The sequence below is a fragment of the Myotis brandtii genome, unplaced genomic scaffold (genome assembly GCF_000412655.1).
Source record: "Myotis brandtii unplaced genomic scaffold, ASM41265v1 scaffold388, whole genome shotgun sequence".
In the NCBI taxonomy this organism is placed as follows: Eukaryota; Metazoa; Chordata; class Mammalia; order Chiroptera; family Vespertilionidae; genus Myotis; species Myotis brandtii.
Genome location: NW_005364882.1, coordinates 2,541,221 through 2,553,064, shown reverse-complemented (window position 1 = coordinate 2,553,064; position 11,844 = coordinate 2,541,221). Strand labels below are relative to the sequence as shown.

Sequence of the window (11,844 nt, the reverse complement as noted above, 5' to 3'; positions counted from 1 at the left end):
TCATCTGCTGATGGGCACTTAGGCTGTTTCCAGATCTTCGCTATGGTAAATTGTGCTACTATGAACATAGGGATGCATATATCCTTTCTGATTGGTGTTTCTGGTTTCTTGGGATATATTCCTAGAAGTGGGATCACTGGGTCAATCGTAACTTTTAAATAGCTACATTCCCTATCACTCTCCTTCTTTCATCTTCCCATTCAAGTAGATGGCTCCATATTTTGGCTTAGACTAAAAACCTAGAAGTCATCTTTGACTTTTTTTTTTACCTCTGTATCTACATCATGTAAACAAGATCTGACACATGGTAGACATTCAACATATCCTTTAAATAATAAATGTAAAAGTTATTTTAATACAGAGTGGTGAGCCTTTTGAAAAAAAGGAATCCATTGAGGCGGGGGCTCAGTTTATGTGGCTCATAAACAGCCTGTCCTGGGAAGTTAGTCTCAGCCCAGATCTAACTGGTACCTAGGAGTAGGCCTGTGCAAGGATGGGGCTGTGAAAGTGAGGTCTTGATAAGAGGCAGGAACCTCAGGTGACAATGCAGAAGCCTTTAGTCAATTTATTGCCTAATAAATTGTTCAAGCTAGAAAAACTTTATATAACTGAAATAAAGAGGTATTTTTTAGCCAATGAGTTTAGTCCGTTTTTCTCAGTGTTTATTGGAAAAATCTACTTGCTGCCCACTTAAAATGTCCACCTTTAACCCCATGCTCTAATCAAACACACCAAAAATTAACATCTCTGCTTCCATGTCTTGAACTAAAATGTAAAATGGTCCTACAGAAAAAATTGACAGGTTGGTTTTGGTCTTTTATATAAAAGACCAAATGGTGGAACCATACTATGCATTTTTTTGTTTGACTTCTTTAACTCAACATATTTTTTTGGATTCATTTATTTTGTTGCATTATCAGTAGTGAAATTTTGTTGTTGTGTAGTATTCCATTGTATGGACATAACCAAACTTGTTAATGAATACTTACTTGGGTTGTTTCCAGTCTTTGGCTATTATGAATAAAACTTTTCTCAACATTGTATGGATAGATTTATTTACCGCTCCTACTTAACACCTAGTTGTGCAGTTGCTGAGTCCTATAGTCCGTGTATATTTAGTTTTAAAAGAAACGGTTAAAACTCTTCTGCGGAGTGGCAATACCATGTTATATCTCCACCAGTCATGTAGGAGGCACCAGGTGCTTCACACCCTCACCAATGTAGGGAGTCTATAGTGTTATTTTACTTGTTTTAGTCTGCATTTCCCTCCTGATAAATGATTGTGAACATTATTTCATGTGAATATTGGCCATTCATACATCTTCTTTTGTGATTGGACTATTTGTGTTATTACTATTGATTTATAGGGGTTTGTTAAATATTCTGAATACAAATTCTTTATGAGAGATATTTATCATCGGGAGAGGCAGGCTGCCATTGGCCCTGAGTATCACTGTATATTTTTTCTGGTTATGCCAGGAACTGGAGGCTTGAATGCTCTTTACCCAGGCCATTTCTCAGGGTTGCATTTACAGTGGGTAGCCTTAGAAGTGAAGTTATATTTGTCTATGGATAATGAGCAGGCTTGTAACTGCTCACTATAAAAGTGGTGAATCCCCAGAGCTCAGTGTTCTTCCCTGTGACGCAATCCACGGCATGTGAAGGCATCCATCACCTCTGGGGACTCTGCATCATCCCTGTGGGAGTGGGTGGGCTGGGGAATGAATATATGCATACAAAAGTGTTCGACTCTCCCTTAGGATTCTTGTGTTTTCTGTCAGCATCCATGAAACAGGAGCAGGCAGGCTAACTTAGCTTGTATGTAGGATAAAATCTCAGGCTTTTTGTGTTGTTTGGGATATTCATTTTAATAGTGTCATTCTTATATTAGTTTTGTTATTTGAGTGCGCCTAAAATATATTACTATATTTTAATGTACTCTTTATGATATGCATTTATTGTTTTTCATATTTTTTATTTGAAAAGTAGTTATTTTAATTTGCAAATGTTTTGATATTATGTTACTATCGTTTATGGCTACCATGGATTATGAATTTATGGATTTATGGGCGCAGGTAAAGAAGTCATCCTCGAAAAGTAATACTTATCCGAATAGTTGTGTGCAGCCATTAATATGAAAGGTGGGGCTAATGAAATTGTTATTTTAATGGCTAATCTTTACACAATATGAATTAAATTTTTTTTTGACTTATTTTACAGGGAAGTCTTAAGAGGAATCGGCAGATCTCACCTCAGGAATTCATTCATGAACTAAAAATGGGGCCTGCAGACGAGAGACTTGTAACGTGCCTGGAGTCACTTCGAGTTTCTTTGACTAGTAATCCTGTGAGGTAATTCCTATATCTGATCATCATCGGGCATGTTACTAAATTAATCAGTTGTTATAAATCTGTCATTTTTACCTAATACTTCTATAATTAGTAGCCAGTATAGCGCAATAACTACTTAAGGTAAAAATTGAATGCATAATATTTCTGTGTGTGAAGAAATTTAGTTTCAATTGTACTTTTGTATTTATTACTGAGTAATACATAGCCATGGTCTTTTAAAAAACTCACTTTTTTCCCCTTAGAATTTTTAAAAACCTAACCTATTTTTTTCAAAGAGAACAGTGATGATTAGAAACTACTAATCTAATGTGATTGAGTTTCATTCTGAATTTTGGTATTGCATATGAATTGGCTCTTCTTGTTTGACATAGCAAGAAGTACCACGGATTTTTTTTTCTTTCATTTTTTGGAAATGGCCGTGTTAGGATAGTGTGATTTAGCAAATAAAATCTGAATGTTACATATGCTTATGCTAAAACAGTTGATTTTCTGAAATACAAATTTAACTATCTGGCAACATTACTATAGGAGTGTCTCTAAATCAATTTTTAGACTCTTTAGTTGAGTATATTCTTAAACATTTTCAAGCAGAAGTTGTTATAAAATATCTGAGCAGTAACATAATAAGAATTTCACAGCTCCAAGTGCCTAAGTTAGATCAGTTTTGACTTTATTCTATGTCAGTGCTTATTTCTTCATAACAATGTACCTGCATGTGTGTACATGATGAGGGTGTGTGTGTATACATTCATGTATATTCCAAGGGCTAGAATGACAAACTATGACTGTTTGTTAATATGTAAAAGAATCTCTAATATCCTACTTTTTGCAGACATTTCTGTAGTTAGGCTACCGTATGAAAAAGTCCTTGACTTTTCCTACTACAAGTATTTCAGTACAGTACAAGTATTTAAAACAGAGGGGCCCTGCCTACTAAATCATGAAAGTGAGTGAGGTTTAACTAAGGAGTGTGAACAGTGAACAAAGAATCTTTACTTACTTCAACTTTATTTTTTCATATTTTGCCACTTCCAATCTGTTTTCTAGACTGAAAACTAATAGTGGGCAAGAGACCAGGGACTTCATATATTTTATTTACCTCTCTTTATTAGACCATGCTTACCATATGAAAAGTGCTCAGTAAAGATTTGTAGATGGAAACAATGAGGTTTGATTTTAGCCTGCTTACGTCTTACCTTTCCTAATGATAGAAACTAAGTTGAATTAGGCTTTTATTTACAGACATAGTCATACATGAAGAGCCCTAGCTTCTAACGTTTTCTGTACCTGTAAAATGTATTCATTTAACAAATAATCATTGAGCACCTGCTACTTTTCTAGTACTATATTAGGTGTGGAACTTGAGAAAATAGCAAAGCTGATTCAAGCCCTGTTCCTATGGAGTTTAAATTAGGAAGAGGGTATTTTGGGGTTGATTGGGGAGATATACTCATTTCTCAGTTTATCTGGCAGCCACTGGGCACTGGAGATATTCATGGCTTTTCAACATAATTAAAAGTAGACTTTACCTTTTCTTGTTCATCTTCATCTTTTGAGTAGGTGAATATGATAGCAAAAGAACAACTGAAAGGGTTTTACGTATAAATTCATGCACATTGTAATAGATACAATTATTTTTGTGATTTTACCTAAAAACACTGGGAAACAATGCTACATATCTCTTTCATTTGAACTCCCCTCACCTCCATCAAACACTTACAGAAATATTTCCCCAAGAATGGCCAGTTCTAGAATATCTTATATAATAAAAGGCTAATATGCAAATAGACCGAACGGTGGAACGACTGGTTGCTATGTGCACTGACGACCACCAGGGAGCAGATGCTTAATGCAGGAGGTACCCCCTGGTGGTCAGTGTGCCAGAAGCTGGGCTCACAGCTGGTGAGTTCAGTGGTGGTGGCAGGAGCCTCTCCCGCCTCTGTGGCAGCACTAATGGTGTCCAACTGACGGCTTAGGGGTAGTGGGCCTAAGCTGTCAGTTGGACATCCCTCGAGGGCTCCCAAGGGCGCTGTGAGAAAAGGGGCGGGGCGGGGTGGGGGTCCCCCCCCCCCCCGAATGCATGAATTTCATGCACCGGGCCTCTAGTATTATTAGGAATCCACAAGTGATGTGGATATTTCCTAAGTAGTCTTTTTAATAGAAAGGAATAGCAAATCCTATTGGATAATTTTTTTCTGAAATCATAGCACTTTATGGAGACAGAAAATTGAGAAGATACTTGAGAATATTTCTGTGTCTAGTGCTCTGATTAGAAGAATGACTTAGCTGGACATGTACAACTGAAATTATGCCTACCAGACCTTTGGACTTTGCTGTCAGTTATGTATCTGTTGATAAAGTTATTGTGTTTTTTTTTATTGTTGTTGTTAATCCTCACCTGAGGATATTTTTTCCATTGATATTTAGACAGAGTGGAAGGGAGAGGGAGAGACAGAGAAACATCGATGTGAGAGAAACACATCCTTTGGTTGCCTCCTGCACACGCCAACCAGGGCGCAGATCAAGTCTGCAACCAAGGTACATGTCTTTGACCAGGATCGAGCCTGGGACCCTTTAGTTCCTGGGCCGAAGCTCTAATCACTGAGAAAAACAGGCTAGGGCAGGGGTGGGCAAACTTTTTGACTCGAGGGCCACAGTGGGTTCTTAAACTGGACCGGAGGGCCGGAATAAAAGCATGGATGGAGTGTTTGTGTGAACTAATATAAATTCAAAGTAAACATCATTACATAAAAGGGTACGGTCTTTTTTTTTTTTTAGTTTTATTCATTTCAAACGGGCCGGATCCGGCCCGCGGGCTGTAGTTTGCCCACGGCTAGGCTAGGGCAAAGTCAGTTTTTCTTATTTTCTCTTGTATGTACAGTATGTGAGTAAATTCCAAGAGAGAAGTAGTTCTAATTTTTATAAGCTTTTGAGATCATTGTTTGACCTATGGTATTACTGAGAAAATTAGAGTTGAAATTCTTTAATGTCTGTGAATAGAGTTGAAAAAGAAACAAGTGAACTGATTAATGGTGGCTCTCCAATGCTGTATCAGGATTTATTTAAATCAAACAATCAAGGAAAAGGTAGGAGGCACCATCCTCTCCCACCTACCCCCCTACCCCCCCATGAGAGGCAATATTTCTAGAGCCATTCATCAACTTCTGAAACTGCCTAACTGTTATGAGTCACATCAACCTTTTACTATCTGGATAGTGAATTATGTAAAACCCATTGCTTTATATACCAGATTATTTGCCTTGTTTTAAGAAGAGTTGATTTGAAGATTATGAAGTTCTTCTGCTTGAAGTTTTATTGATTATTCAATATTCTTGGTGACACTTGTGCACTAAAAGATAAAATTGCTTTATTTTTGAAACGCTAGAGAAGAAAGTAAGTTCTTCAAATTATCAAATATTGCTTTTAGTGGATCTTGACATAGTCAGCAATTACATTTAAGCTATCAAACATGTTGAGGTGGAAACATAAAAAGATAGACACTAACATCATTATGATGGATATCAAGCATTTTAGTTCATACCCTTCTATGCATAGAGCAAAGTAATTATAGAATGCATCTTCATTTTCTCAATTTGATGCAGCTGTCAAGGATAAGATTTTTTCTCTTAGAAAATCCAGTCTTATCAGGTCTTTATGTTTTATGATTTTAGACATTATTTTCCTTTACTTGTGGTTAATATTTTCAAGTTTACAAGAAGTATTTGTACATTATGAAATTTATCTTTTGTTAAAAGATTTCAGTGGAGGTTTTGGAACTAGATCTGATTAAATTAATAACTAATAACTTCCAGAAAATCAGTTTAGAAAAATTTGCAGTTAAAATATATTTGTTTACTGCAAAGCCAGTGAGCAGCCTTAGCATGTCAGTGTTTCATTTAATCAGTGTCATGTTTGAAATCTACTTTTTCTCCTTTGCTGGGCTTGAGAACACAAAGCTGGTGGAGGAACTTGACTTTGGTATTGATGTTTGTTTTGTGCCATGTGCCATACGTGTGATAGAAAAACTTGTGGCAAGCAGTGCAACCAGTGTACACATTGGCATCAACATGAGTTGAAGAAAAAAATTAAGACCAAACATTTTGAAGTTACTAATACTTTGACCTATTTAAAAATTATTTTATAAAATGTTAAACATATAGGTGTCCCCCAAAAATGTACACACACACTTTGAATAATTATAAAGGCAGTGTTTATTAAAATACATTTCATTTTCATACTTGAGCTATCAGCTTTCAAAGTGTGTTCACAATTTTTTTGGGACACCCTGTATAAAAAGGCTGTTCGTCATAACAGTAAAACAAACACCCACTTGCCTATTAATGAGGATAAGATATAGGATATTTCCTATACATCTTTGAAGCTTACGTGAATCCCTCCTTAATCCTACAGAGCCTTCTCCCATTATCCTGTGTTGACCGGTACCTTGAATTTTGGACTTATCACCTTTTTTAAATTATAGTTTCACCATATATGTATTCTTAATATATTGGTTTCATGTCCTTTTCAACTCTGTAAATAGCATCATCTTCCCTGCATTCTTCTGAGACCTGAGTTTTCCTTTCTATTATTTTTCATAGACTTATGTGTGTTGATATGTGCAGCTAATCACAATGTATCACAATTAATCATTTTTTACCTTTATTTTTTCTTATACTTTAGGAATCTAGATAGCATATGAATGCTTTTAAAAAAATCTTTTCTGATAATTTTTGTCTTTATCTTGTAGTTTTGTCTTTTATGTTGATTATAAAAATATATTGGAATTTATATGTGATACTTTATTTTGAAATTTCAGCTTGTTACTTTTTCCATGTTCTTCCCCCTCCTCTCCTGCTTCCTTCTGCTCCTTCTTTCTGTATTCTTCCTTCTTTTCCTTTTTCCTTGTCCTTAAACTCTTTTGTATAGATTTAATTTTTTTTTTTTTTTAAATTTCCTAGAGAGGGGGGAAGGGAAAGAGATAGAAAAATCAATGAGAGAAACATCGATTGGCTGCCTCTTGCACACCCCCTACTGGGATTGAGCCTACAACCTCCGCATGTGCTCTGACTGGGAATTGAACCAGTGTCCTCTTGGTACATGGGATGATGCTCAACCAACTGGCTGGGCTTAGATAGATTTTTAATCTCTCATTTCATTTTTCCTCATTTACTAATTAGGAAGAAATTAATTTTTTTCTGATCCTGTAACAAAAAAATTTAACATGCACATGCTTAAAAGGGAAATTTAACATGGATGTGCTTGAAAGGGACAAAAATAAGCAAGATCTCTTTTCTTTTGAACCTAAGAATGCCAGATCACCCTTTCTTGATTTCTATCCTTTTTTTGTGTGATTTTTTAATTATTTGTTTTTATTTACAATATTATAAAATAGCTATTATTATTGAGTTATACTACAAATATGTGTTTATATGTTTACAAACACATATGTACTCATCATTCTTTTAGATTCTTGTACCCTTTTTTCCCTATGATTACTTTACTTTTGCTTCAGGTACACCATTAAGTTCCCTTGATGAAAGTTTGCTGATGGTAAAACTCTCTTTTTATTTGTCTGACAATGACATTATATTTGAAGGATAGTTTTCCTAGCATATAAAATTGAGAGTTTTTTAAGTTTCTCTTCTTAGTACATTGAAGATATTATTTTCTCTTCTGCCTTTCATTACTGTTTTTGAGAGGGCTGGCTGTTCTTTATTGAAAGCTCTATTTTTTTCCCCCCCAGTATATCTGCCTCTAGATTTTATGATTTTTTAAAAAACATATATTTCCTACTTCTTTTTTAAAACATAGATTTTTAGAGAGAGAAGAAGGGAGAGCGCGAGAAAGAAACACTTCAATGTGAGAGCAGAATATTGATCTGCTGCCTCCTGCACATCCCCCACTGGGGATTGAGCCCACAACCCCAGCAAGTTCCCTGACCGGTAGTTGAACTTGCAACTTTTCGATGCTTGGGACGATGCCCAACCAATCGAGCCATAGTAACAGGGCTTTTATGATGTTGTTTTCTTTGTTCTATAGTTTCATGTGTCTAGATGTAATTTTTCTTATTTATCCTGTTAATTTTGGAGGGCTTCCTGAATATGCTTGTTGTCTTTCATAAATTCAATAAAAATTTCAACTATTATCTATTTGAATATTGACTCTATTTTTCTATAATTTTGTATATGTTAGGCCTTCCTACTGCATATATCATTATTTCTTAACCTCTTTATAGTTGCCATCTGTTTATCTCTCTACTCCATTCTGGATTTATTTTTTAAAGCTCTTCCAGTTTCCTAATTGATTCTTCACCAATATCTAATCTGTTTAATTTATACATTGTATTTTAAATTCTGTTATTTTAATTTTATTCCTATAATATCTCTTTTGCTCTGTTTTAAAACTCCTTGTCATTTTTAATAATTTTGTGCTTCTTGCTTATTTTTAATACCTTTTATTTGTTTAAACATATTAAATAGTTTTATTTTATATTCTATGTCTATAATTCCAGTAAATGAAGGTTTTCGGGTTCTAATCCTGGTGTTGCTTTTTTCCTTTCCACCTTTTGTCATAGCTTGTTTCCTTGTGTATTTTGTAATTTTAGAGTGTGACCTCCTGTTCCTTATAACTTTTTCTTTGAGATTTATTTTGAAAATACATTCTGTTAGATTGAATTAATGTCTTTCTGCTCCTGGGAGCATAGGGATACTAATGACCTGGTACCACCTTGAACTAAATTTATTGGCTTGTTGAAAAAAGAATGTCCAGCCTATAGAAAAGTCTTATAATAGTTTACTTGAGCCAAAATTGTGAGACATGTCCAGAAGCACAATCTCAATAGATTGAGAAAATGCTCAGGAGAATGACAATTTTGCAGCTTATTTTATACATTAGAACCAAAGGAGAAGATGGAAAGAAAGTACATGAAATCCATTGGTGGCTGATTAAAGGGGTGGAAGCAAGCAAAGCAGGGAAATCGCTACGACTGGAAAGAAAGCCAAATGGAGAAACACATATTTCTATTACATTGATGGGTAAAGGATAGTTAATAATTAATATTTACAGAACATAGAGATGTTATGCAGGCAACAAGAGAACAATGAGGGCTTCTCTGGTCTCCTGATCTGGTTGTGTGGTGCTGGCCATTCTGCCTTCCAGGGATAGGAAAAGAAAATTACCATGGCATTTCAAAGGTATGTTATCATAGATGCGCGAAGACAATAGATAGGCTCATTTAAGGTAAAGAATGAAACAGGCCTAGGATATGACTTTGCACCAGGACCCATTTTAATTAGCAATTTTTATCTTCAGACAATCCTACTTGTCATGTTTGTAAAGCCTGCCTTGTGCCATCTGCATGTCCCCTCCTGAGCTTGGCAGATTTACTGTGTGGCCCCTTTTTCATTCATAGGCTTGAAGGTTTTCTTTCTTTCTTTCTTTGTTTTTTGACCACACAGCACCTTACGTGTGTCTGAGTAGGATTATGAATTAGAACAAAGTTTCCTTGCTATCCTCATTAGGTGAAGCCTTGTTGAGTACAGTAATCTTGGTTGTAGGTCATTGCTTTTTATCACTGAATATTTTGTGGCAATACCATCTGGCCTGCAAAGTTTCTGTTGAGAAATCAGCTGATGGTCTTATGGGAGTTCTGTTATTTGTAATTAACTGTTTTGCTCTTGCTGCTTTTAAGATTTTCTCTTTGTCTTTAACCATTGGCATTTTAATTATGATGTGTCTTGGTGTAGGCCTCTTTGGGTTCATCTTGTTTTGGACTCTGCGCTTCATGGACTTGTATGCCTGTTTTTTGTTTTTTTTCCAAGTTAGAAAAGTTTTCAGTTATTGTTTCTTCAATAGATTCTTAATCCCAGGCTCTGTCTCTTCTACTTCTGGTTCTCCTATGATAAGAATGTTGTTATGCTTGATGTTGTTACAGATATCCCTTAAACCAGTGGTAGCCAACCTTTCGGACCTCACGGACTACCATTGGTCTGCTGACCACCAGTTGGCAACCACTGCCTTAAACTATCCTCGTTTTTTAAATTCTTTTTTTCTTTTTGCTGTTCTGATTGGGTGTTTTCAACTACCTTCTCTTGCAAATCCCTGATTTAATTTTATGCTTCACCTGATTCCTTCTAATGCATTCTTCATTTCTGACTGGTCCTTTTTTTATGGTTTCAGTTTTTGTTTTTTGTTTTTCCATCCCCAAAGTTACTATCTTTGTTGAAATTTTTACTGAGTTCATCTATTTTTTCCCTGAGTTATTTGAACATCTTTATAACCAGTGCTTTGAATTCTGCATCTAATCGATTGCTTGCCTCCTGGCTGAGAGAAGTTCAGCCAGCATGTAAGTTGGTTGGGGCTGATTCTCAGGGAATCACCAGGATGCTGCGAGTTTGATGGTGACTCAGATTTAAAGCCCATCAATTCCTGCAGGCTGGGTTGGGGGAGAGCTCAACAAAGTTGTAATGGCTTCCTGAAGCCAGCAATTTAGTTTCTTCCTGGAGCTTTTGCAGTTGCTGCCCAGCCTTGCAGCTCAGAATAAGTGCTTCCTTCAGCCAGTAATTTCATGTTTGGGTCCTTTAAGAAGAACACGTGGGACTCCAGCAGCCCTCCATCTCACCAGGAGGGAATGTCTCACTAGGAGGAAATCCCCACCCATTTCACAGCCATATAAGTATTGTAGGGACTCCTCTTCCTAGCACTGGTGCTCTGGGCTAGGAACCCAGTGTGCGGCTGGGACCACTTTCTTCTCAGTGGGGAGCTCCACAGTGGAGGTATACTGCTAGATTCTTAACTGTCACACATGGGTGTGAGACCAGCTTATTTTGTGTCTTTGTTTCTCCTACCACTCTCAAGTGGTTTCTTCTTCATATCTTTAATTGTAGGTATTCTGTTCAGCTGGTCTTCAGGTGTTTTTCAAGGGTGGTTGTTGTATAATTTAGTTGTAATTTTGATGTCTGTCCCTCCTTAATTGTCACTGCTAATTACCCAGGCCTTCATCCTTCTCCCCTGTCTCCAGAGTGCCTCCCTTAGGCAATGGATTCTATCAAGGACATAGTGGGGGGTAGCGGGGTGAGTGGTGGTGCAAGTTCTTCAGTGTTCCCAAACTGAAACACCTACAAGTCAAGCCTTTCTTTTACCAAGATGGACCTCTGCTGCTGCAGCTGCTGCTGCTGCTGCTTCTTCTTCTCTGCATAAAAATAATTTTTAAAATTTTCTTTTGCTGTTGATATACAATATTATACAATATTATATTAGTTTTAGGTGTACAACCTAGTGATTAGAAATTTGTATAACTTACGAAGTGATCACCTTGATAAATCTGGTACCCATCTGACACCATACATAGTTATTACAATATTATTGACTACTAGTGGCCTGGTGCACAAAATTCATGCACAGGGGTGGAGTGTCCCTCAGCCCGGCCTGCACCCTTTTCAACAGGGATCGGGCCTAAACTGGCAGTCGGACATCCCTCTCACAATCTGGGACC

General features: G+C 36.5%; 1 protein-coding gene across 1 annotated transcript in view; it reads left to right on the top strand.

The window, feature by feature from the left end:
• The window catches only part of DIAPH3 (diaphanous-related formin 3), a 505,494-nt gene that overhangs the window by 94,809 nt on the left and 398,841 nt on the right, over positions 1-11,844 (top strand). Inside the window, exon 4 of the mRNA XM_005872674.2 lies at positions 2,221-2,351. Within this exon, the coding sequence (XP_005872736.1) occupies positions 2,221-2,351 (131 nt within the window). The remainder of the gene's footprint in view (positions 1-2,220; positions 2,352-11,844) is intronic.